Raw genomic sequence first — 24,177 nt, 5'->3', positions numbered from 1 at the left:
CCTCGAGTTTTGTACATCAGCTGGATTGGATGAAGAAATGTTTGATGCTGCTGGTATTGGATTTACCTGTGTGGGAGCGGGGCTAAAACAGGTGGAATATCAGACCGAGAGAGAGGTGATCAGTGACTTATTCTGAAATTCATGTTTACAGATTGAATTCAGCTTTTTTGAATCTCCCCATTTCTTACTCCGCTCCTGAAGGTGCTGATTGATGCAGAGGCACCAGCAGCTCGCCAGTGTCTTCACACGTCAGAAGTTTCCAGCCAGGGTCCCTGGGGAGCTGGGTTCCTGGGTGAGGAGTTGGTCAAAAGACAATACCCATGCGAGAGGAGTGAGTCCATGTTTAATGTCAGGCTGGGCGTGGGGGGCTGTTTCTAACTTTGGTGACGGGTAGGTTTAGAGCAGGAGCCCAGTTTTTCCAGGATCGATGATGGATCCTTCAAGTGTGTTGAGTTCAGTAAGGCCAGTTTAGTGTGATGATTATAAAACAAATATATCTGGCTAATGTGGAAGACTTGCTATGGTTAAAATGTACCGGAGCAGATCTGATAAAATACAGCTGGTACTGTTTTTAAGATGTTTTAAAGCTATCTCAGTATGAACAAGGACTTCTCCTAAATGACATGGACTTTCCATAAACTGCTGCTGTGTATAAATACCCTGGGGAAGCCCCAAGGCTGCCAGTGTATTTACGCTTAGTTGAAGTTGCGGAGACAGAAGGGTCAAACCCGAAACGTCAACTCAAATTTCTCTCCACGGATGTTGCCTGACTTGCTGAGTTTTTCCAGCATTTTCTGTTGTTATTTCGGATTTCCAACATCTGCAGTATTTTGCTATCGAACCAGGCAGGGCGGGTCACCAAATAATTCCACCTTTCAGAGGCTTGTGGAAATCAGCGGAAGATCTGTAAAGAATACCATTCTTGCTCAGTATTGCTGAATGATGTGCCTGGCCGGATCTCATTTTAATCCGTGCTATTATTAATTTTGCACAGCTGGAATGCGGTTATACTTGAAGTCTCGTCTTCAGAGTTAGTTCAAAGCTCACGAGACCATCTCACCGAAGTGCTGCGGACTGAATGTAAGTGATCAGTGAGGCAGAGTCCGGTACCACTCAGAGACTTGAATGTTGGGTGGGGAGGGCTTGGTGAGACCAGCAAAATGAAAACTTTGACACTTGTCGGGGAATAAGGAGAAACATCGGCACATTTTCTCCCTTCTCTCTCCTCCCTCCCTCCCTCCCATTCTCTCTCTCCCCTCCCTCTTTCTCTCCGTCCCTCTCTCCTATCTCTCTCCCTCTCCTTCCTTCCCCCTCTCTCTCCCCCTCACCCTCTCTCTCCCCTCCTCTCGCTCTCCCCTCTCCCTCCCCTCTCTCCCCCTCCCCTCTCTCCTTCCCAACCCCTCTCCCTCCTCCCCTCTTTTCTCTTCCCTCCTCCCCTCTCTCCTTCCCTCCCCTCTCTCCTTCCCAACCCCTCTCCCTCCTCCCCTCTTTTCTCTTCCTCCCTCCCCTCTCTCCTCTGCCTTCTCCCTCCCGCCCCTTCTCTCTCTCTCTCCCTCTCCCCCAGCAGAGCCGAGGTGTGTAAGCAGAGGGCTGCATGGTGCATGTTTGAACCTGATCGCCGAGAGGCAAATACCAACGAGCTTGTTTGATGAATCATCGCTTGCGAGATTCTCACTTTCTAACGCGCTTGTTTTTAAATGCCTGAGTCGGATGCTGCGCTCAGTTTCCAACTGGCGGGGCAGTGGGAGTGAGACCATTTCTGGGCAGACTAATCTCCAGCAGGTTATTGTGAATATAACCAGTAATTTGGCAGATTCGCGGTTCTGGTGCCGAGTTTCAGCTGCTGGGAATGGCACATGGAGAATGGTGGGGAGTGACTCTGCACAACGGAGAGTCGCCGCAATCCCAGCTAGAGCTGAATATTTGACAAATGTAAAGTCATAGGTATTGGTGCTATGGTATCACAAGGAGGAGGGTATGGGGCAGTTGTCGTTCCTACAGTCAGTGAAGAGCAGGAAGACCAGGGGGTTTCAGGAGATAGGCTGGAATTTCCCTTGTGGGAGCAACCGGTAAATTAGACCTGGAAATGCGCCCGTTCTGCCGGTCAAGTTACGCTCAATTTTCCTGCGAATCTGATTAGAATAAAATGGGCGTAAATTAGCATAAATATTCGGGTGCCAAGGAAAATGCCAAACTCTCTAAGTGTGAAAATGAAAGTTTCGGCTCATTTAAGCATCATGCATGCCCACCAGGCAGTGTGTTAAATAAACTGCAATGGGGAAACTTTCCCATTCTGAGGAAAGTAACTTTAAGAACATAAGAAGTAGGAGCAGGAGTAGGCCATACGGCCCCTCGGGCCTGCTCTGCCATTCAATAGGATCATGGCTGATCCGAACTTAGACTCACGTCCACTTCCCTGCCCTCGCCCCGTAAACCCTTATTCCCTTATCAGCTAGGAAACTGTCTATCTCCGTTTTAAATTTATTTAATGTCGCAGCTTCCACAGCTCTCTGAGGTAGCAAATTCCATAGATTTACTACCCTCTGAGTGAAGAAGTTTCTCCTCATCTCAGTTTTGAAAGGGCAGCCCCTTATTCTAAGATTATGCCCCCTAGTTCTAGTCTCACCCATCAGTGGAAACATCCTCACCGCACCCACCTGATCACCCTCACAATCTCATATGTTTCAATAAGATTGCCTCTCATTCTTCTGAATTCCAATGAGTAGAGGCCCAACCTACTCAACCTTTCCTCATAAGTCAACCCCCTCATCTCCGGAATCAACCGAGTGAACCTTCTCTGAACTGCCTCGAGAGCAAGTATATCTTTTCTTAAATATGGAAACCAAAACTGTACGCAGTATTCCATGTGTGGCCTCACCAATACCCTGTATAACTGCAGCAAGATTTCCCTGCTTTTATACTCCATCCCCCTTGCAATAAAAGCCAAGATTCCATTGGCCTTCCTGATCACCTGCTGTACCTGCATACTAACCTGTGTTTCATGCACCAGGACCCCCAGATCCCTTTGTACTGTAGCACTTTGCAGTTTCTCTCCATTTAGATAATAACTTGCTCTTTGATTTTTTCTGCCAAAGTGCATAACCTCACACTTTCCAACATTATATTCCATCTGCCAAAATTTTGCCCACTCACTTAGCCTGTCTATGTCCTTTTGTCCTCCTCACTCACGGCTTTCCCTCCCATCTTTGTATCATCGGCAAACTTGGATACGTTGCACTCGGTCCCTTCCTCCAAATTGTTGATATAGATTGTAAAGAGTTGGGGTCCCAGCACTGACCCCTGCGGAACACCACTAGTTACTGATTGCCAACCCGAGAATGAACCATTTATCCCAACTCTCTGTTTTCTGTTAGATAGCCAATCTTCCACCTATGCCAGTATATTGCCCCCAATCCCATGATTTTTTATCTTGTGCAGTAATCTTTTGTGTGGCACCTTGTCAAATGGCTTTTGGAAGTCCAAATACACCACATCCACTGGTTCCTCTTTATCCACCCTGTTTGTTACGTCCTCAAAGAATTCGAGCAAATTTGTCAAACATGACTTCCCCTTCGTAAAACCATGCTGACTGTCCGATTAAATTATGCTTATCCAAATGTCCTGTTACTGCTTCCTTAATAATGGACTCCAACATTTTACCAACCACAGATGTTAGGCTAACTGGTCTATAGTTTCCAGCCTTTTGTCTGCCTCCCTTTTTAAATAAGGGTGTTACATTAGCAGTTTTCCAATCTGCTGGGACCTTTCCTGAATCCAGGGAGTTTTGGAAAATTACCACCAATGCATCCACAATCCCTACCGCTACTTCTCTCAAGACCCTAGGATGCAAGCCATCAGGTCCAGGGGATTTAACTTTGTTTCTCCACAGATGCTGCCTGACCTGCTGAGTATTTCCAGCATTTTCTGTTTTTATTTCCATTTTTAGTCTGGTGCCATAACAATCCATTCAAGGGAACAGAAACTATACAGCAGGTCTCAACCAGGACAAAAAACCACAAAAAAATTATAATAAAATGGCAGAAAAAATACTTTGTTTCCTGTGCCCGAAAATCTGATGGTACTTTGAAGGGAGCCTCTGAACAATTCCAGCAAACTGGTGTCTGAGGCTCTGTAATTTGGGGGCAAAGCCAGTTTTATTAGCGGAGGGACCTATAGACAACCGTAAAAGATCGCGGAGATTTGGGCGTTTTACTACGTTAAAAGCGCTATATAAATGCAAGTTGTTGTTATTGTACTTGCGTGCGTTACTCACTTGCGATCTTTTCGGCCACATACTTGATTTGCGCCCTGATGCGCGGGTCTCTGGGCACAAATATGCAGGAAATTCCAGGCCACGGAATACAAGTTCAAAGTGCTGATATTCGGGTGAGGCTGTTTACACCGTTTCTCCATGATTTCTGCCGGTAATGCTTAGAGATTGAGGGGAATCATAAGAACATAAGAAACAAGATGAGTAGGCCATACGGCCCCTCAAGCCTGCTCTGCCATTCAATAAGACCATGGCTGATCATCGACCTCAACTCCACTTTCCCGTCCGATCTCCATATCCCTTGATTCCCCTAGAGTCCAAAAATCTATCCATCTCAGCCTTGAATATACTCAAAGACTCAGCATTCACAGCCCTCTGGGGCAGAGAATTCCAAAGATTCACAACCCTCTGAGTGAAGAAATTCTTCCTCATCTCAGTCTTAAATGGCTTACCTCTTATCCTGAGACTATGCTCCCTGGTTCTAGACACTCCAGCCAGGGGAAACAACCTCTCAGCATCTACCCTGTCTGTAATGTATGTACCTTTAAGGGGAGAACTACTTTTTACAGCTCCTGTATACTGTAGTACCGGCAGTGACCACACCTGTATATAAACCCTGAGTAGTGATCTGTACAGTTAGTTCTAGAGTAACCCTCATTCAGTAAACACCTGTTGATCATTCCCTGCAGTCTTTTGTCTGATTATTGAAGGACACAACATTAAGATACACGGATCTAACATTGGCGACGATGCAGATTCAAACCTACCTGCAACTCTGCATCACCTCCCAGGGATTCGCTCCTGGAGAACAGTGGAAGGACGTTGAGTCCAGAAGCACGGGCGTCGACCACGGGCAACCACCCAGTCATCCAGCGGAGATTTGAGCATCGCAGGGGAGGCTGTCGAGAGCCAGGCTTGGCTTTCCAGTCACAGTGGTCCAGCAAAATGGGCTGGCAACAGGTACTGCGCAGACCCTTCCCAGACAGCAGCGGCTAGAGCCGACCGAGCGGCACAGAAAAAGGCCGAGCAGCGTCGACGGGGGAGAGAGAGAGGGCAGAGCGCACAGGGCGCAGCTGGTGTTCAAGGGCCGAACAGCGTCAATGGGGGAGAGAGGCGAGAGAGAGCAGAGCGCAGCCGGTGTTCAAGGGCCGAGCAGCGTCAACGGGGGAGAGAGGCGCGCAGGAAAACGCGAGGCACTGCCATTGCCACGAGGACCGCAGAGAGCGGCATTGGCAGCAGCGCAGGAGCAGTGCATGAAACCCACAGGGCGTCGCCATTTGCCACGAGGACCGCCGAGAGCAGCGTTGGCAGCATCGCGGGAGACGCCATTTTAAGCCGCAGCGGGGAAGAAAGGAAAGCGTGGGAGACGCCATTTTAAGCCAGTCTAACCACACCCAAAAAAGCCGAAGAGTGGCAGTATCACAGCGTTCGACAATGAAGTCGAAGATTGGACGACATATGTCGAATGCATAGAAGTATACTGCAAGGTGAATTAAGTGCCAGATGACAAGAAAGCGCTGGTATTGTTGAATTCAATGGGTGCAAAAACGTATGACTTACTACGAAACCTAGTAACCCCAGAGAAGCCAGTAGAAAAGGATTTTGAAAACATAGTGTCAATCCTACAGGACCACTTAAACCCCACACCGCTGCTGATAGCAGAAAGATTTATGTTTCACAAAAGGAACCAGCATAAAGATGAAAGTAATGCTGAGTATTTAACGGAACTGCGCAAGCTATCGAAACACTGCCAGTTTGGAACGGGACTAGCAGATACTTTAAGGGACAAGTTTGTGTGTGGGCTTCAAAGTGAAGGAACCCAGAAACAGCTTCTATCAGAAAAGGATCTTACGCTGGACAAGGCTTTCAGCATTGCAGTATCACATGAAGCAGCCGCACGGGGCGCTGCAGAGATACAACGGAGACTGCAAGAATATGGCACAAATGAAATGTCATACGGAACAGTGAAGTGCTATCGCTGCGGCAGAACAACACACAACCATAATGATTGCTGGTTCAAGGACAAAGTGTGCAGACAGTGTGGAAAAGTAGGACACATAGCAAGAGTCTGCAGGTCGGGAAAGAAAACCAGCAGCAAGAAATCTCCACAGGAGAAGTACAAGAAGGTACATAAGGTGATGGAGAGTAGTTCAGACGAACAGAAAAGTGATACAGACTCCGGAAGCAAGGAGCTGGGTTGTCTGAAACTACATAATGTGATCAAAACGGAGGATCACCAAACTATCTGGGTCACGCTCAAGATAGCAGGAGTCCAAGTGAAAATGGAATTGGACACAGGATCAGCCCTAACAGTCATAAACCGAAGGGACTACGAGCGGCTATTCTCACATATACCCTTGAGAGATACAAAGATTGTCTTGAAGACATACACGGGGCAAAAAGTCTACCGCAAAGGAAAAATAAGGGTGAATGTTATATATAACGGCAAGGAAACACCAAAAATGGACCGATATGTATTGCCAGATGGAGGACCACCACTACTAGGACGTGAATGGATCCGGAAGATACAGCTAGATTGGCATTCCATACAAGCACTGACTGTAGATGCCAAAAAGGATGATGACGTCACACCTGGATGACTGTCAAAAATGCTAACTGACGCACAAGAAGTGTTCCAGCAGGGACTCGGAACACTAAAAGGCATAACAGCGATGATCAAAATAGAGGAAAATGCAAGCCCAAAGTTTTTTAAGGCCAGACCGGTACCTTATGCGATCCGCCCAGCCGTCGAAGCAGAGCTGGAAGGTTTGGAACGTTCAGGAGTACTGTCCAAAGTGGACTGGAGCGAGTGGGCTACACCCATCGTTCCTGTAATGAAGAGGTCGTTGAGTAATACGCCTGGGAAACCAAAGAAGGTTCGCATCTGTGGGGACTTTAAGGTGACAGTGAACCCAGTCCTTCACACTGTACAATATCCGCTTCTGCGGATTGAAGATATTTTTGCCTCGCTATCTGGAGGGAAATGCTTCACTAAGATTGATCTGGCCCAGGCGTACCTGCAAATGGAGGTAGAAGAAGCCTCGAAACAGTACCTCACGATCAACACTCATAAAGGTCTCTACCAATACAACCGGCTGGTGTTCGGGGTAGCATCAGCTCCGGCTATTTGGCAAAGGGCAATGGAACAAGTCCTGCAAGGGATTCCAGGGACCCAATGTTATTTGGACGACATCCTGGTCACGGGCGAAAATGACAGTGATCACCTCGCCAACCTGGAGCAGGTGCTCACTAGATTGAAGGAATATGGGCTCCGAGCTAATCGCCACAAATGCGAGTTTTTCCAGAAGCAGATCTTGTATTGTGGCCACGTTATTGATAAAGAGGGGTTACATAAGTCCCCTGAAAAGATTGAGGCAGTAGTCAAGGCTTCAGCACCGGAAAATGTGTCACAACTGAGGTCGTTCCTCGGGCTGGTGAACTACTACCATAAGTTCTTGCCGAATTTGTCTACCGTACTACACCCACTGAACACCCTACTGCAAACGGGGGTACCATGGAAGTGGAGTGACGAATGTAAACGAGCTTTCCAGAAGAGCAAAGCATTGATCACATCAAAAGAAGTGTTGGCTCATTTCAACCCAGCACTACCAATTCGGTTGGCGTGTGATGCATCACCCTATGGCATTGGAGCGGTGCTGTCGCACAAATTCCCGGACGGCTCGGAGAGGCCAGTAGCCTTTGCGTCTCGGTCACTAACCTCAGCCGAGCGTAACTACGCCCAGATTGACAGGGAGGCCCTCAGCCTAGTGTGGGGAGTGAAAAAGTTCAATCACTATCTGCACGGGCAGAAGTTCACCTTGCTGACTGACCACCAACCACTTGTCTCCATCTTTAATCCAAAGAAGGGCGTTCCGGTGATGACTGCGCAACGGCTACAAAGATGGTCCCTTTTTCTAGGGGCGCACCAATATGAAATCGAGTATAAGGGCACGAAACAGCATGGAAACGCTGATGGGCTATCACGCCTGCCACTGCCTACTGCGGAGGAAGCACCAGCAGTGGATCCTGTCGAAATATTTCATTCGACTATTATTGAATGCTTGCCAGTAACTAACGCTGGTATAGAGAAGGAGACCCGAAATGACCCAACGCTGTCTCGGGTATATGATTTGACGGTAAAGGGATGGCCAGCACATGGCGACTCACTGTTGCCAGCATTCTCATCCAGAAGAGAACAGCTGTCAGTATGCCAGGGGACCTTGATGTGTGGATCCCGAGTGGTAATTCCACCCAAGTTAAGGGAGAGAGTGCTCAATGAGCTTCACGAAGGTCATCTGGGAGGGGTGAAAATGAAAAGCCTTGCTAGGGCTTATGTGCGGTGGCCGGGGATCGATCAGCAAATCGAGGACCTGACAAAGAGCTGCTCAGGATGCCAGAAGGTCCAAAATGCACCACCACATGCCCCTCTACACCCATGGGAGTGGCCCTCATCTCCATAGCAACGGGTGCATATTGATTTTGCTGGTCCATTCATGGACTCAATGTTTTTAATAGCCGTGGATGCGCACTCGAAATGGCCTGAGGTGATCAAAATGTCCTCCACCACCACGGAGAAAACTATTGCAGTCCTACGGACCATTTTTGCCAGGAACGGCTTGCCAGAGCAGATTTGCTCTGATAACGGACCACAGTTTGTGTCCGAAGAGTTTCGAAGATTTATGAAAAGGAATGGGGTAAGGCATTACACATCCGCCCCGTATCATCCAGCCACAAATGGACTGGCTGAGAGGTTCGTACAAACCTTTAAAAAAGCAGTAAAGGCCATGTGCGATGACGACATTCCACTGCAGCATAAGGTGGACAATTTCCTGTTAGCCTACAGAAATGCGACACATGCAGTCACCAACCAGGCCCCGGCCATGATGTTCTTTAACCGAAGGTTGAGATCTCGTCTGGATTTGCTCCGACCAAATGTACGAAGAGATGTTGAGAGTAAGCAATTCCAGCACATCAATGAGAAGCCGACAAGGAGCTTCAATGTCGGGCAACCAGTCTTGGCCCGCGACTACCGAACAGAGAAATGGCAACCAGGAACGATATGCACACGGCAGGGGCCACTAATGTACACAGTGGATGTTGGGGAGAACATTGTGAGATGCCATGCTGACCAGATCCTAGAGTCACAGGAACGAGTCAACCCCATGTCTCGGCCATACGTACCTGGTGAGGAACCCGACGTACAGGTCGCATCTACCTCAGAAACAGTAGCATCGGAAGCTGATGAACCACCCGACGACAGGGGGCCAGAATCGCCTCCGCACCAAGAGCAAGACACTCGGGAAAGGCGCTATCCAGAAAGGATCAGGAAGCCTCCCCAAAGACTGAATTTATAAATAGACTATTTTCAGCTAATGTTGCATGTTAAAAGTGTTAATTGTAATTAGTTTGATATTTAATTGTTAAATGAGTGTTATGGTACTGTTAATCTAAAAGGGGAGGAATTGTAATGTATGTACCTTTAAGGGGAGAACTACTTTTTACAGCTCCTGTATACTGTAGTACCGGCAGTGACCACACCTGTATATAAACCCTGAATAGTGATCTGTACAGTTAGTTCTAGAGTAACCCTCATTCAGTCCCTGCAGTCTTTTGTCTGATTATTGAAGGACACAACATTAAGATACACGGATCTAACACTGTCAATCCCCTTGTATCTTGTATGTTTCAATGAGATCACCTCTCATTTTTCTAACCTCCAGAGAGTATAGGCCCATTCTACACAATCTCTCATCATAGGACAGCCCTCTCATCCCAGGAATCAATCTAGTGAACCTTCGTTGCACCGCCTCCAAGGCAAGTATATCCTTCCTTAGATAAGGAGACCAAAACTGTGCACAGTACTCCAGGTGTGGTCTAACCAAGACCCTGTACAATTGTAGCAAGACTTCCTTACTCTTACTCCAACCCCCTTGCAATAAAGGCCAACATGCCATTTGCCTTCCTTATTGCTTGCTGTACCTACATGCTGGCTTTCTATGTTTCTTGCACGAGGACACCCAAATCTCTTTGAACACCAACATTTGAAAGTTTCTCACCATTTAAAAAATATTCTGTTTCTCTATTGTTCTTACCAAAGTGATAATCCCCCCAGAAATTCTAACTCTCGGGGTGTACATTATACATAGGAACAGGAGTAGGCCATTTAGCCCTTGAGCCTGTTCCACTATTCAATGAGATCATGGCTGATCTGTGATCCAATGCCACGTACCCACCTTTGTCCCATATCCCTTAATACCTTTGGTTAACAAAAATCTATCAATCTCAGATTTAAAATTAACAACTGACCCAGCATCAACTGCCATTTGCAGAAGAGAGTTCTAAACTTCTACCACACTTTGCGTGTATTACATAGAATTTACAGTTCAGAAACAGGTCATTCGGCCTATCTGGTCCATGCCGGTGTTTATGCTCCACACAAGCCCCCTCCCACCCTACTTGAGCCCATCCTTTCAACATATCCTGTTATTCTTTTCTCACTGGTAAACTTATCTAGTTTAACACCTAAATCAGTTGTTAAGTCCAGGAGCTATCTCCACACCAAAGCCCAGTGGGTGACTCCTCCAGGGAGTCGCAATTGATTTGTTCTGTCAGGTCAAGCTTGGATTCAGTGCAGTATGGATGTGAAGCAAAACCTCTACAGCATCACTGCAGTTTAGTGACATGGGACTAATTGCAGCCTATGTCCCACCAGTGGCTTGAACACATAATCCATGCCAACACTTCAGTGCAATACTGAGGGAAGGCTGCACTGTCGGAGGAGCAGTACTGAGGGAGCACTGCTCTGTCAGAGGGGTAGTAATGAGGGAGTGCCACACTGTCGGAGGGGCAGTACTGAGGGAGCACTGCATTGTCGGAGGGGCAGTAATGAGGGAGCGCTGCACTGTTGGAGGGGCAGTACTGAGGGAGCGCTGCACTGTTGGAAGGCCAGTGCTGAGGGAGTGCTGCACTGTCAGAAGGCCAGTACTGAGGGAGCTCAGCACTGTCAGAGGGTCACTATTGAGGGAGTGCAGCACTGTCGAAGAGTCAATACTGAGGGAGCACTGCACTGTCAGAGGGTAAGTACTGAGGGAGTTCTGCACCGTCGGAGGGCCAGTAATGAGGGTGCGCTGCACTGTTTGAGGGGCAATACTGACTGACCGCTGCACTGTTGGAGGGGCAGTACTGAGGGATGGCTGCACTGTCGGGGGCGGGGGGGCAATACTGAGGGATGGCTGCACTGTCGGGTGAGGGGCAGTACTGAAGGAGGGCTGCACTGTCAGAGGTGCAGTACTGAGGGGCAGTACTGGCCGCTGCACTGTTGGAGGGGCAGTACTGAGGGATGGCTGCACTGTCAGAGGGGCAGTACTGAGGGAGCGCTGCACTGTTGGAGTGGCAGTACTGACCGCTGCACTGTTGGAGGGGCAGTATTGAGGGAGCGCTGCACTGTCGGGTGGGGGGCAGTACTGAGGGAGGGCTGCACTGTTGGAGGGGCAGTACTGAGAAAGCGCTGCACTGTCAGGGGCAATAATGAGGAAGCACTGCACTGTCAGAGGGGCAGTACTGAGGGAGAGCTGCACTGTTGGAGGGGCAGTACTGAGGGAGAGCTGCACTGTCGGAGAGTCAGTACTGAGGGAGGGCTGCACTGTTAGAGGGGCAGTACTGAGGGAGAACTGCACTGTCGGACGGGCAGTACTGAGGAAACACTGCACTGTTGGAGGGGAAGTACTGAGTGAGCACTGCACTGCTGGAGAGGCAGTACTGAGGGAGATCTGCACTGTTGGAGGGGCAGTACTGAGGGAGCACTGCACTGTCAGAGGGGCAGTACTGAGGGAGAGCTGCACTGGCGGAGGGGCAGTACTGAGGGAGAGCTGCACTGTCGGAGGGACAGTACTGAGGGAGTGCTGCACTGTTGGACGGACAGTACTGAGGGAGTCCTGCACTGATGGAGGGGCAGTACTGAGGGAGTGCTGCACTCTTGGAGGGGCGGTACTGAGGGAGCGCAGCACTGTCGGAGGGGCAGTACTGAGGGAGCGCTGCACTGTCGGAGGGGCAGTACTGAGGGAGCACTGCACTGTCGAAGGGGCAGTACTAAGTGAGCACTGCACTGTCGGAGGGGCAGTACTAAGGGAATGCTGCACTGTTAGAGGTGCCGTCTTTTAGATGAGACATTAAACTGAGGCCCCATCTGCCCTCTTAGGTGGACGTAAAAGATCCCACAACACTATTCGAAGAAGAGCAGGGGAGTCCTCCCCAGTCTCTTGGCCAACATTTATCCATCAACCAACATTACTAAAAACAGAATGTCTGGTCATTGTCTCATTGCTATTTGTGAGATCTTGCTGTGCAGAAATTGTCTGCTGCGTTTCCTACATTACAACATTGACTACACTTCAAAAGTACTTAATTGGCTGTAAAGCGCTTTGAGACGACCTGAGTACGTGAAAGGCGCTGTATAAATGCAAGTTTTTCTTTTCTTTATTTATTGGATACCGTAAATTCAATTCTTAAGCTACATGGAGGTTACTAATTTATTATTGCTAGCACAATTTTGTTTTACTGATCTTGATTTCTGGTGTTCTTTCAGAAACAATGAAGGACAGACTTGAGGAATTGATAGAGTGTTCGAAATCTTATCAAGAGCCAGCAGAGTCCCACGATGAGTTGGATTCCCCTCAGGAAAGCTTGGTGTTTGAATGCGACTTCATTTTACATGTGCTTTACAAGGAAGTGCAACAGATCCAGGAGGAAAATGGGCGACTGAAAGTGGACATCAGACGTCTAGGAAAGCAGAACACCCGCTTCCTGACCTCAATGCGACGCCTCAGCAGCATCAAACGGGATTCAAATTCTATTGCTAAAGACATAAAAAGCCGGGGTGAGAAGATCCACGGGAGGCTGCAGGACCTGACCAAGTACATAGAAGAGATAACGAACACTCATGGGCCCAATGCTGCCATTGCTCGCATTGCCCAAGCACAGCATTTTGCCCTCTTGCACGCTTTTCATGATGCCATGTTGCAGTATAACACGGAGGAGATGAAGCAGCGGGAAAACTGCAAGACCCGAATCCAGCGGCAACTGGAGATCATGGGGAAGGACATGTCCAGTAACGAGATGGAAGACATGATAGAGCAGGGCAAGTGGGACGTGTTCTCTGGGAACCTGCTGAGTGAGGTGCGAGGGGCACGGACTGCACTGTCGGAAATCGAGCAGCGCCACCGGGAACTGCTGAAGCTGGAGTGCCGAGTTCGGGAGATTCACGATCTGTTCCTGCAGATGGCCGTGTTGGTGGAGCAACAATCAGAGACACTGAACATCATCGAGGTGAATGTGCAGAAAGTCCAAGACTACGTTGGCGAGGCTAAAGTTCAGCTGAAGAAGGCGGTGGCGCACAAGAGGAACAACATTTGTCGACAGATCTTCTGCTGTTACTGTTGCTGCCCCTGATGCGACATTTTCTCCACCCCCCCCTCACTGTACCTGGACATTGCCCCACTGTGTCACAGCACAGCTAAACAACCCCTCCCCAAGGACATTGGCTGTTGCATAAAACAACTGGATTGTCGCCCTGATATTGTCCCTTTGTAGCTGGCTTTCTCCATGCCAGCGACCTCTCCAAATTAGAGGGAGGGACTTGGATTGCAAAGTTTGGTTTTGCCCCCATCGCCCGAGCTCAGGATGCCCACTCTCCCCTATGCCAGATGCCGAATTGTTGAAAAATTGTGGCTCATCGTCTAACTTGGCTTCCAAAAGCCAGGCTTGGATTACAGACCTGGAGTGTCTTGTCTCGCTCCTGGGACAGAACTTTATACATCGGGAGTGCATCGGACGGAAAATAGTCCATGGATCAACGTGACTGACCTTCTCCTTTGTTCTCGGGATGTGGGGGTCGCTGGCAAGGTCGGCACTTATTGGCTGTCCCCAGTTGGCCCAAGAAGCTGGTGCTGAGGCTTCTCCTTGAACTGCTGAACTCCTGATTTTTATTCCCAATGCCTCGAGCTCCAGATCGGACTTTCCCCGCGCGGCCGGAGGCGGGGGACCTGTATCATGTGTTTATACCAACAGCTCCTCGCGCTTTGATTTGTTCTGGGTCGTGGCTCCAAGCGTCTCACGGTATATAATCCTCCCGCCGAATCTTTCCTGATTCGTTTCCCACAGTAGTTTTGGCCGGAGGGTGGGAGGAGGGAGGAGAAGGAGGGTGGGGGGAGGAGGGAGAGGGGGAGGAAGGGTAGCAGGAGAGGGGGAAGGGGAGGGAGGAGAGCGAGGGGCTGCACTGTCAAGGTGCTGTCTCATTTGTGCAGTTCACCCTCTCCCCACATTTTTCACCTCCAGAATAGCAGAATACAAGATAGAAACAAAAGCTAAAGCTCACAACCAATAAGGGTACAGGAGACCAGTGATTCTGGTCCTAGGACGAGCAACCCAGAAGTTGTGAGTTCAAATCCCATCATGGCAAATTATAAAATTGAATTCAATAAATCTGATGATTTGTGGACTGCAATCAGGGAAATGACCATGCAACCTGTTGGATTGTTGTAAAAACCCAACTAGTTCACTAATGTCCTTTAGGGAAAGAAGCTGTCACCCTTACCTGGTCTGGCCTACACGTGACTCCAGTCCTACACTGTGCTTGATTATAAATGCCCCCAGGGCATCTAGGGATGGGCAGTAAACGTGTTTTCCACATTCCATGCAGAAAGGTCAATGGAGGAGGTTAGTGTGTTGGGCGTGGACCCTCTCCACAGCTAGTTTTGAAGAATATCCCACAGCCACAATCTTAAATTGTCTCTTCTCTCCACAGAGTCTGGGGTCGATTTTAACTCAGCCATGAGGCGGGCTTTGAGGCGTGTGGGGGGTTAAAATTGCAAAAACTGGGGGTCGGGACCCCCCCCCCCGCCTGGTTCCCGACCCTGAGCCATTTTAACCCAGGCGCGTCTGATGGTCTTTAGGGCCCTTAAACAGCACAAATTGGCCTTTATAATCCCATTTTAACAGGCCCTTGCCTGTTTAACCCTTTTCCCACATAAAACACGCCTGGTGGGGATCACGCCTGTGAAACCTGGCGTGAGGACTACTGGCTTGCTGACTATCAGCTGCAGGTCAACCATTAAAGAGGAGATTTGATCAGTCATCATTTGCAGGTGGCAGGACTTTGTTGTCTCAGGCCTGGGGCAACTTTTACCAGGCTTAACCACACCTGTGGAAGGTTGGAGCCTCACACACATCTCCAGTGTGACCTCCTGGGAAACCCCGCTCGCCACCTTCACTCAGCGCTTCCTCAATGGAGGCATATACCAGAAGCATGGGAGCCATTTATTTCCTTCCCTTCTGGGCATTAGATGAGCTTGAACACCAGCCGCGGCACCAGCAGAACCAGGAACAACAGCAGCAGCAACAGGAGCGCCAGGCTGCTGCTCACCCACCTGAAGCTGCACAGGCCAGAAGGGGCCAGCGCTTGGAAGTGGCTTGAGAGCACCTTGCTGCACATCAGGGGGCCATGGGGACCCGTATCTGCACTGGCAGTCCTACTCAGAAGGACTTCCATGAAGGTCATGTTTCTCTGTTCAATAGTTGCCCATCGCTCCTCAAGAGATGTCATTCTATAATGAACACTCACCACGTTTTCCATACCCTGGCGACTTATCTCCTCCATGGAGGTTGCCATCCTTTCCATGGTGATGCATTCATGTGCCAATGACTCCACAAAGGCTCTGCTCATGTTCGCTATGGACTCCTCCATTTGCTCCACACTCACATTGACCCTGGAGACAAAACCTGCCAGAGACTCCTGCATCTGTTCCTGGAGTTCCAGCCCCGCTGATCTTATGGATGGACCCAGAGGCAGAGGGTCGACATGCAGCTGAGCCGAGCTGGCAGAGTCCTGCGCCCTCCGACTAGGACTCTCCACTGCTGTCCCTGTCTCCACAATCTGCTGATGCTCACCTGTGAGCTGTGATATACCAGGTGACAACACAACTCTATGGCCCAAAGATCCCACCGAGGTGTGAGTGTCTGTGCTGGTGTTGGGTGCGCTGAATTCTGCTGACGCTGCGCCCTCAGAGGTTGCAGATTCCTCTGAGGAGTCTGGAAGCTCAGGCTCTTCCTCCTGGACAGTGGGGACGGGGGCTCTCGATGGTCCTGTGGGGGAGTAAAGGAAAGAGAGATGTGAGGTCAAGGTTACATGCACATTGCATATTGCAGATGATCATAGGTCCCTCTGTTATAGCTTCAGAATCATTATCAGCGACTCATGCAATGTCAATGAGAGAGATGGAAAACTATTCTGTCACCAGCTTGCTGTGATGCACCCGTCTGTCCATCCCCCACTTGTGCCTCATCCTCCAGTCCTACGATCTCCAGGACCGCCTCCTCCCAGGGGGTGAGGTGGGCTACTGATGGTAGCCCTCCTCCTGTCCTCGCTCGTTCTCTTTTATTGTGAGCTCTCTTTTCCTGCAATGAGGGAGACAAATGGAGTTTGAGTGAGAATGAAGGAGTGAGTGTAGAGAATCCATAGCATAGATGCTTAGAAGGAGACAAAGATGGAGTGAGGTGGCAAGACCAACTTACAACACCTCCCTGTGTGTTGTAAGTTGTTTTCATAGCATCACAGTGATAGGGAGTGTGAGGGCTGCATAGTCGAATAGTTAGATGAATGTCAACATAGAGAGAGAGGGAATGGATAAGGGTGCATGGATGTCAGTGTCAAGTGAGATGTGGAGGAAGAGATTGCTAAAGCTGAGTGCTGGTGAGGAGAGGCAATGGAGGTCAGATTGAGAGTGATGGGAACTTCATACTCACTTTTCCAGTGTGCTGAAGGTCATGAAATCTCTTCCTGCACTGTATCCAGGTTCTGCGGGTAGCCGATAAGGAGTTGACCTCCTTTGCCACTTGCAGCCACGCAGCCTTTGTTTGCTGGGGAGGCTTCTTCCTCCCTGATGAATGGAACAGCACCTCCTTGTGAGCTCTTGCTCCCTCCACTAAAGCCTGCAGGGCAACGTCGTCAAAACAGGGTGCAGACCTCGGTCTTTCTCTTGCCATTCTGCTTCCAGCTCAGTGTATCAGCAAATGCCAAAAGGTTGGCAGCCTGCAGAAGAAGCAAGGCTTGTTGCAGACCCTAAATGCAGCAGCAATAATGACGTCATATTCTGCAACTTTCTGACTGGACATACTCATTTGCCAAGGGTTCCCACACGTTGGAAATCAATTGGCCAATTGAGTTAAAATTGCATCAATCTCACACACCCATTTAGATTCATGTGGGAAGCATCAAATTCGGGGAACCCGACAATTCGCCGCACCTGAGTTAAAATCGACCCCTCTGAGTCTTCCGCCATTTGTTGGTTCAGATTTCCAGCAGGTACAGTTACTGGTTTATAAGGCACAAGGGCCCTTGAAAGTGTTCAAAGTGGAGTAGCTGATCTTGGATAGTCACATCAATTCACCCCCTCCCCCTCTCCCTCCACTCCCCCCCGCTTCCCTCCTCCTCCCCCCTTCCCCCTCCCCATTCCCCTCTCTCCCCCTTGCCCCAATTGTCCTGGCTGCTGACACTCCACTTTCGTCCTTTAATAGCTCGATTCTTTCATCATCATCACCTTAAAGCAAATTCCAAGTTCCCTTCAAAGGCAGTCAAGCTGCAGAGGTGTGAACTCGTTTGTGCTTGGAAGCTGCAGGATATCTTTGGAGCGCTTTATAATTTTTTTACAAAATTCTTTCATTTTTGTTCAGCAATTCGAAGCTGTACTAGGTCAGCAGACTTGAGGCGGCATGACTTTAATCATCTTAATAGCAAATCGCTCATTAACTCAATTTTTAGTTTCATTTTTACATTGACAGTTACTCTGTGTGATGATTTGCTTAGCCTGAAATGACCAGTTTAAGCCGTAACTGCGTCACCAAAGGGAATAGAGAGGGTGTTGGGAGATAAAGCAGAGAGAGACAGGGCCTGTCCCTCACCCCACTGTTGATGTACTGGAACACAGGCTTTTACTGATAGCAGTGTTGTATTAGCTGCGTGCAGGAGCTATTTTAAAACAAAACAAGTGTTAGAAGGGATGTGCTTCTGCCTCCAGTCAGAACCTCATTCGCAACCTGTCACAACTCGCCAGACGACAGTATAACTTTGGCCTCATTTGAAGCATTCAGTGCCGCCCGAGGCCCTGTTTCAAATTCTAATTAAATATTTAATACTATTCCAGTCGAGGGTCAAAACAAAAATAAAATTTTAAAATGATCATTAGTAAAAAGCAGTTTTTTTATCATGAAGGAAAATGCAATTGGCAGGTGTGTTTGAAAGTGTTTACCATGATGTGGGAAGAGTAGAAACAAGATTTGTAATAAGAAACTTGAATTATTTGAAGAATTATTCGCATTTCTACTATCTGAAAAACGCATTTCACCACACGCACCAACCCCTTTTTTTTTTAAAGTTTGCATATCAGTTCCTGAAAAAGCATCAAATCAGCAAATGTTTAAGGTGGTTATCGCCAGCCTCTGGAGTGGGGCCAGAGAGGAGAACCTGAGCATTTTTTAACACTGTATTTTAAATAATTGTAGATTTTGTGTGTGTTTATTTGTAAAACTTTGTATACATGGCTGATCTTTAAAGTTTTAATCCAGTGTATGTACTCTTTTCTTTAAACTGTATCTAAAAAAGACTGAGTTGTTTAAAAGATAAAATATACATTTTAAAGGGCATCAGTTGCACTGGGAATTACCGCTGGTGATATTAGTGGATAATTTCCGATTGCGCCCAAAGTGGAAACTCAACCCCGTTATCGTCAGTGCCATTTCCTAAACTGAATGATCCTCGGTCACCGCTGGGTAAAATAGCCGATGGGAATTTCCTCGGGTCTCCTGCTCTGTCGGCGTAACTTTGGCGGAAGTTCGGCAGAATGGGGTGTCCGGCAACATTACAATGACGGAGCGGGAGACCTGAGGAAATTCACAGTGAACATTGTTGTCTTAGAGAAAGGATTGTTTCAAAAAGTTAACATAAAATTACCTTTTCCCCTTTCAGTGTCATTTGATTTGGGAGGCCTGAGCTGGGGGGACACTGAAAACCCTAAGTACTGGGATCAATTATAAAAGTCCATGCTCCCAAAGCAGAGCCTCACCCAGCGGGAGGACAAATTTAGACGTTCAGGCGCAGAGTTCCCATTTGTTAAAATTACTAACAGGAAAATCTCGATCGACCAGTACTGGCGAGCGAGGCCCTGGCTACAGGTGTGGAAGTTGCCCCAGAATATTTGGAGAGGGTATTTGAGCAACTGAGCTGACCATTAGGCAGGAATGAGGTTCCTTAGCTCAGTCTGATCTGTGAAATATGCTTTATCGCCAAACCTTGCTGTCTCATTAAGTTCCCAGTGAGAGAACAAAAGCCCCAATTATACATTCCACTACCACAGGGATAGTTCAGGAAACACTTCCGATATTTTACAATATGGTCATTCATTATTTCTTATCATGATGATTTTATTATTCGAGTGAGCTATATTTATTAGTAAAATATTTTGTATTCAAACCAAAGATTATTTCCAGTGTTTTTTCACCCTTTCCTCTATTTAAGCTAAAGACTGGTGAAAAGTCTGTCTCACTCCTCATCACTTTCTTCTCTTACCTGCTATGTTGAGTTTCATTACATTGTTGCTTCTTGGCAAACTGACTTTCCACATTCTGATTATTACATCCTTTTCTATTATTTTTCCTTTCTCAATCAAGCTTTTTTAACATTAAAGAATTTTCAGTGCAGTTTTGATTGGAAGCTCACTGTAAGATCCAACAGCAGAGTGACTGTTGGTAAACCATTTAACTGGTGTAATTAGAGGGATTGATTTAATTTAAATCCAATTAATTAAATGGGATACAAGCATCTAAAATCGGGCAGAGGGTGTCCATAACTAACAATAAAAAAATTTAAATTAATTACATAGAATGAAGCAGGTGATGTGTTACTGTTGCGAGATGTGGGAGCCGGTAGACCCCACTGAGGCTCATGGTGATTACGTCTGTGACAAGTGTCTGCTGCTACAGGAACTCCAGCTCCGTGTTGATGAGCTGGAGTCTGAGCTTCAGACACTGCGACACATCAGGGAGGGGGAGAAGTACCTGGACTCTGTGTATCAGGAGGAGGTCACACCTATGAAGTTAATTAATTCAGATGTAGCCCATGGTCAGGGACAGGACGGTGTGACTACGAGTGAGGCAGGTACGGGATCCAGGAGGTAGAGCTGGAGGAGCCGCAGCCCTTGCTCTTGTCCAACAGGTTTGAGGTTCTTACTCCCTGTGGGGACAGGAGCAGGGACTGCAGGGAGGATGAGCAACCTGGCCACAGCACCGTGGAACGGGGGGCCATTCAAGAGGGGGGAGTAAATAGAAATGTTGTAGTGGTAGGGGATAGTATTATTAGGGGGATAGATAGAGTTCTCTGCAGCCGAGAGCGAGAGTCCCGAAGGCTGTGTTGCCTACCCGGTGCCAGGGTTAAGGACATCTCCTCTGGGCTGGAAAGAAACTTGCAGTGGGAGGGGGTGGATCCAGTTGTCGTGGTCCATGTTGGTACAAACGACGTAGATAGGACTAGGAAGCCGGTTCTGTTAAAGGAGTATGAGCAGCTAGGGGTCAAATTAAAAAACAGAACCTCAAGGGTAATAATGGATTATTACCTGAGCTACGAGCGAATTTGGCTAGGACAAATAAAATTAGAGAGTTAAATGCGTGGCTCAAAGACTGGTGTGGGAGAAATGGGTTTTGCTCCCTGGGACACTGGCACCAGTACTGGGGCAGGAGGGAGCTGTTCCGTTGGGACGGGCTTCACTTGGCCAGTGCTGGGACTAGAGTCCTGGCGGATCATATAACTAGGGCTGTAGAGAGGGCTTTAAACTAACGAGTGGGGGAGAGGTTCCCAGAGAGCAAATAATAAAAATGACAACAGAGAAGGTCATAGACTTAGGTAGCAGTGGGGAAATTAAAAACCAGAGCATGTCAGGAAGGGGCAGAAGGTATGGAGTAAAAGGTAAAGTAATAAAAAGGGCAAAAGCAGGAACTAAGTGTCACAAAACATATTTGAAAGTTCTCTATCTGAATGCACGTAGCATTCGTAACAAAATAGATGAGTTAATGGCACAAATAACTACATATGGGTATGATCTTGTGGCCATTACAGAAACATGGCTGCAGGGTGACAATGCCTGGGAATTAAACATACCAGGTTATTTAACGATCAGGAAGGACAGGCAGGAAGGAAGGGGAGGTGGGGTGGCTATGTTAATAAAGGAAGGAATCACTGTAATACAGAGAAATGATATTGGGTCAAAAGATTAGGATAATGAAACAGTTTGGGTGGAGATAAGGAATAATAAGGGGTAAAAAACACTAGTGGGCGTAGTCTATAGGCCTCCGAACAGTTGCAACTCTGTTGAACGGAGTATCAATCAGGAAATAGTTGAGGCTTGTAATAAGGGAACATCTATAATTATGGGGGATTTTAACTATCATATTAATTGGACAAATCAAATTGGGCAGGGCTGCCTTGAGGATGAGTTCATTGAGTGTATTAGGGATGGGTTTCTTGAGCAGTATGTAACTGAACCGATCAGGGGGCAAGCAACCTTAGATCTGGTCCTGTGTAACGAGACAGGATTAATTAAAAATGTCCTAGTAAAGGATCCCCTTGGAATGAGTGACCATAACATGGTTGAATTCCATATTCAATTAGAGGGTGAGAAGGTTGGATCTCAAACAAGCGTGCTAAGCTTGAATAAAGGAGACTATGAAGGTATGAGAGCGGAATTGAGTAGAGTGGATTGGGAAAATAGATTAAAGGGTAAGACGATACATGATCAGTGGTGTACATTTAAGGAGTTATTTTACAACTTCCAAAAAATATATATTCCACTGAGAAGAAAAGGGTGTAAAAGAAAAGACAGCCATCCGTGGCTAAGTAAAGAAATTAAGGATAGTATTCGACTAAAAACAAGGGCATATAACGTAGCCAAATCTAGTGGGAGGATAGAGGATTGGGAAAACTTTAAAAGACAGCAAAAAATAACAAAAAGATTGATTAAGAAAGGGAAGATAGATTATGAAAGTAAATTAGCAAAAAATATAAAACCAGATAGTAAGAGTTTTTATAGTTATATAAAAAGAAAAAGGGTGGCTAAAGTAAATGTTGGTCCCTTAGAGGATGAGACCGGGAAATTAATGGTGGGAAATATGGAGATGGCAAAAACACTGAATGAATATTTTGTATCAGTCTTTACAGTAGAAGACACTAAGAATATCCCAACACTGGACAAACAGGGGGCTATAGGGGGGGAGGAGCTAAACACGATCAAAATCACTAAGGAAGTGGTACTCGGTAAAATAATGGGACTCGAGGTGGATAAATCACCTGGACCTGATGGTTTACATCCTAGGGTCTTGAGGGAAGTGGCGGTAGGGATTGTGGATGCATTAGTAATAATTTTCCAAAACTCCCTGGACTCAGCAAAGGTCCTGGCAGACTGGAAAACTGCTAATGTAACACCCTTATTTAAAAAGGGCAGTAGACAGAAGCCTGGAAACTATAGACTGGTTAGCCTAACATCTGTGGTAGGTAAAATTTTGGAGTCTATTATTAAGGAGACAGTAACAGGACATTTGGATAATCATAATTTAATAGGACAAAGCCAGCATGGTTTTATGAAGGGGAAGTCATGTTTGACAAATTTGCTGGAGTTCTTTGAGGAAGTAATATATAGGGTGGATAAAGGGGAACCAGTGGATGTAGTGTATTTAGACTTCCAAAAGGCATTTGACAAGGTGCCACACAAAAGATTATTGCTTAAGATAAAAAATCACGGGATTGGGGGTAGTATTCTGGCATGGATAGAGGATTGGCTATCTAACAGAAGGCAGAGAGTTGGGATAAATGGTTCATTCTCAGATTGGCAATCAGTAACTAGTGGTGTTCCGCAGGGGTCAGTGCTGGGTCCCCAACTCTTTACAATCTATATTAATGATTTGGAGGAGGGGACCGAGTGTAACATATCAAAGTTTGCAGATGATACTAAGATGGGAGGGAAAGTAGTGAGTGAGGAGGACATAAAAAACCTGCAAGGGGTCATAGACAGGCTAAGTAAGTGGGCAGAGATTTGGCAGATGGAATACAATACTGGAAAGTGTGAGGTTATGCACTTTGGCAGGAAAAATCGTAGAGCAAGTTATTATCTTAATGGCAAGAAACTGGAAAGTACTGAAGTACAAAGGGATCTGGGGGTCCTGGTGCACGAAACTCAAAAGGTTAGTATGCAGGTGCAGCAAGTGATTAAGAAGGCCAATGGAATGTTGGCTTTCATTGCCAGGGGGATAGAATTTAAAAATAGGGAGGTATTGCTTCAGTTGTACAAGGTATTGGTGAGACCGCACCTGGAATACTGCATGCAGTTTTGGTGTCCATACTTAAGAAAAGACATACTTGCTCTCGAGTCAGAACAAAGAAGGTTCACTCGGTTAATCCCGGGGATGAGGGGATGGACATATGAGGAGAGGTTGAGTAGATTGGGACTCTACTCATTGGAGTTCAGAAGAATGAGAGGCGATCTTATTGAAACATATAAGATTGTGAAGGGGTTGGATCGGGTGGATGCGGGGAGGATATTCCCGATGATGGGTGAAACTAGAACTAGGGGGCATAGTCTTAGAATAAGGGGCTGCTCTTTCAAAACTGAGATGAGGAGGAACTACTTCACTCAGAGGGTGGTAGGTCCATGGAACATGCTGCCCCAAAAAGCTGTAGAAGCTACATCATTACATAAATTTAAAACAGAAATAGACAGTTTCCTAGAAGTAAAGGGAATTAAGGGTTACGGGGAGCGGGCAGGAATTTGGACATGAGTCTAGGTTCGGATCGGACATGGCCCTGTGGGTAGCGG

The 24,177-nt window shown here is 47.4% G+C and overlaps 1 protein-coding gene across 1 annotated transcript; it reads left to right on the top strand.

Annotated features, from left to right (window-relative positions):
* The first annotated feature begins 12,850 nt into the window (after positions 1-12,850).
* stx11a (syntaxin 11a) lies at positions 12,851-19,786 on the top strand. The gene has a single exon (XM_085981555.1). It carries the CDS (start codon positions 12,860-12,862, stop codon positions 13,715-13,717), a length of 858 nt encoding a protein of 285 aa, XP_085837681.1. The 5' UTR covers positions 12,851-12,859; the 3' UTR covers positions 13,718-19,786.
* Positions 19,787-24,177: the final 4,391 nt, after the last annotated feature.

This window comes from Somniosus microcephalus, chromosome 3 (assembly GCF_052327205.1).
Source record: "Somniosus microcephalus isolate GS21.2 chromosome 3, FLI_Smic_1.0, whole genome shotgun sequence".
Lineage (NCBI taxonomy): Eukaryota > Metazoa > Chordata > Chondrichthyes > Squaliformes > Somniosidae > Somniosus > Somniosus microcephalus.
This window is presented reverse-complemented; position numbering and strand designations above follow the sequence as displayed.